Here is a 2,580-nt window from a genome sequence, read left to right on the forward strand (position 1 = left end):
GGCACATAACAACAACAACATTTTAAGATCACTGTGTATCAGTTTGCAATAAAAGACAATAAAAATTATAAATCCCTTAGACAGAATCTACCATCTCAAGAAAGAATATTTTAGAATGAAAAAGAAAATTCTCCACTTGCATAACCATACCATGAAATTGAGGTATTTATTGTTTATAAGTACTAATTTTGTAGTGGCCAATGTATAAAAACACATTTTCTCTCTAATTTCAAAAATCCTTTCAAAAAACCTTAAACTCCCTGCTGTTTGAGTTTATACATACTCCATCTGAGTTTCCAAGGCTATAAATCTAAATGGGTGGTGGAGGAAGGAAAAAGAGACTGCCCTACTTTCTTCCTGGTAGATTCAAACCCCGGGGATGCAAGCCTTTTAATTACCTAACAACCCTCTATGGGCTCGGCCACCAGAGTGTATACAAGCATGCACACATGTTTATGTTATAATATGCATGCACATACCACACACACAAACACACATAAATCCTTTATGCCTCTATGCCTCAAAAAGGGAGGGGGAAACTCCACCGAATTAAGTTATACATATTTAAGATAGCTAAAAAGGTTAGATTTTATTCTTGGAGAAGAGAACAGTTTCACACTCAGTTTCACACTCAACTGCTCTATAATTGCAGCATATTCATATATATAAAGATAGACAGATAAGATAGATAGCCAGAAATTCTTTTTTAAAACAAAAAGTTAGGGTAATAAGTACTTACCTCAAAAATAAAAAGTATAGCATCTAATTCTTCTCTTTGAGATTTGTGACCTAAAACATATTTACAGGAGAACATTTTAAATATTTGCCTTCATTGTTAATAATCCATAAACTTAAAATAATTAATGAACAAAATTATTTTTAATATTTTTAGTAAAATTCTTAAAACATCCTCTGCTCATTATGCAATTAATATCATACTAACCTCTCTATTCGTTATAAACTATTAAACTTAAGATTCTGAATATTTACAGTTTAAAAGAAACCATGCTATTAATGGGGAGAAAACAATCCAGAAAGGAGAGAAAGGTTGTAATGTAATATCACTTATATATGTAGAAACTGTTATGGTACACATGTTCAGTTGTGTAAATTCTGATGAGAATAATGAATTTTGGGAGGGGAAAAAATAAAACAACACATGTGATTTGAAACTGGCTGTATACAAAATGACTACTCAAACAAGGTACATATTTCTATGATAAAAAGAGATGAGGAACAAGGAAGTCTAATCAGGAAAATAAACAAATTTCCTAAATGTTCTCAAAGTAACTCATTAGTTGTCTTTCAAAAAATGACACTAGACTTAATACCACGAGGTAGGTGTAAAAGCTGATAGACCAAAAAATAAAGTATTACTAAAATTCCAATATCCAAGAGTCACTTTTTAAATTTAATGCTTATGACAATTATTCAACGACAACTTAAGAAAAAATAGATTATACAAAAATGGGATCGTACCTTTCTGCTTTAGACTAGCTTCAATTGTCACAAAATTTTCAAAGAACACATAATATATATGTGAAAAATGTTGGTCAAAAAATTGTTTAAGGTCAACAGACTCTGCGTTCTCTGAAAAATAAGAACAGATTTTAATCATTAATAACTACATTAAACTTACCAAAGGTTTATAGTGAAAACGTTTCTTTAAAAAAACCCAAATACTTGTAAAATTCTACTGTATTTAAAGGTTTTAAATATATAATTATACATTTATACCCTTGTTATTGCCACTTCAGCTTGCAATAGGTTTTGAGTGTAGTTTGTTTGTTTTTTTCATTTATTTGTTTGTAACAGGATTTTACTTCAAAAAGTACACAACTCAGGATATCATAATCTCTGTTATCTAAAAGAAAACAATGTCTAATAGGCATACTCAAAATAATTTATTACCACCCCAAAGAAATAATTTAAATTTCATTTTTAATTCACAACTATATTGATTTTAACTTCTCCCGGAGAAAGTTTAAAAGTACTGTTTCTAACAATAATAATTTGAGATCTCTGAAATATATTTATTCAACAATGTTAGACTTTGAAAATAAGCATTATAATGGTATTAACAAGCCTCAAAGATGTTATTGTCATTGCTGTCAGGTGATGTTGAGTACAATTCATAACAACCCTAAAAATAACAGATCTCTCTGACCCTATCCTGTGTCCTATCCGGTGCCATCCTCATCATCTCTGATAAACTTGAGCTCACTGCTTCAGTCACTATCATTGCGGGTCTTTCTCTCTTTCACTGACCCTCCAGCTTTCCATGCATGATGTCTGTTTCCAAGGAATAGCCCCTCCTCGCAACATGCCCAAACTATGTAAGACAAAGTTTCATCATCTTTGCCTGTAAAAAGCATTCTACCTGTACATTCTCCAAGACATTATCTGTTAATTCTTTTAGCAGTCCATGGGATATTTTATACACTTCTCTAACACCACAACTTAAAAGGCATCAATTCTTCTTTCATCCTTAATCACTGCCACCTTTCAGATGCACAGGAAGTGACTGAAAAGATCATGGTCTGGAATAAGCATGTTGTTGTTGTTGTTGTTGTTGTTGTT

General features: G+C 31.4%; 1 protein-coding gene across 5 annotated transcripts in view; it reads right to left on the bottom strand.

Moving 5' to 3' along the window:
* RALGAPA1 (Ral GTPase activating protein, alpha subunit 1 (catalytic)) overlaps window positions 1-2,580 on the bottom strand; it is a 391,173-nt gene that overhangs the window by 342,202 nt on the left and 46,391 nt on the right. For all 5 annotated transcript variants that reach the window (XM_006891556.1, XM_006891558.1, XM_006891557.1 and 2 more), the window contains exons 2-3: window positions 1,480-1,590; window positions 740-789 (exon numbers count right to left, since the gene is read on the bottom strand). In XM_006891556.1, the coding sequence (XP_006891618.1) occupies window positions 740-789; window positions 1,480-1,590 (161 nt within the window). The remainder of the gene's footprint in view (window positions 1-739; window positions 790-1,479; window positions 1,591-2,580) is intronic.

Source organism: Elephantulus edwardii, unplaced genomic scaffold, assembly GCF_000299155.1.
Source record: "Elephantulus edwardii isolate Elephantulus edwardi_28Jun2011 unplaced genomic scaffold, EleEdw1.0 scaffold00100, whole genome shotgun sequence".
In the NCBI taxonomy this organism is placed as follows: Eukaryota; Metazoa; Chordata; class Mammalia; order Macroscelidea; family Macroscelididae; genus Elephantulus; species Elephantulus edwardii.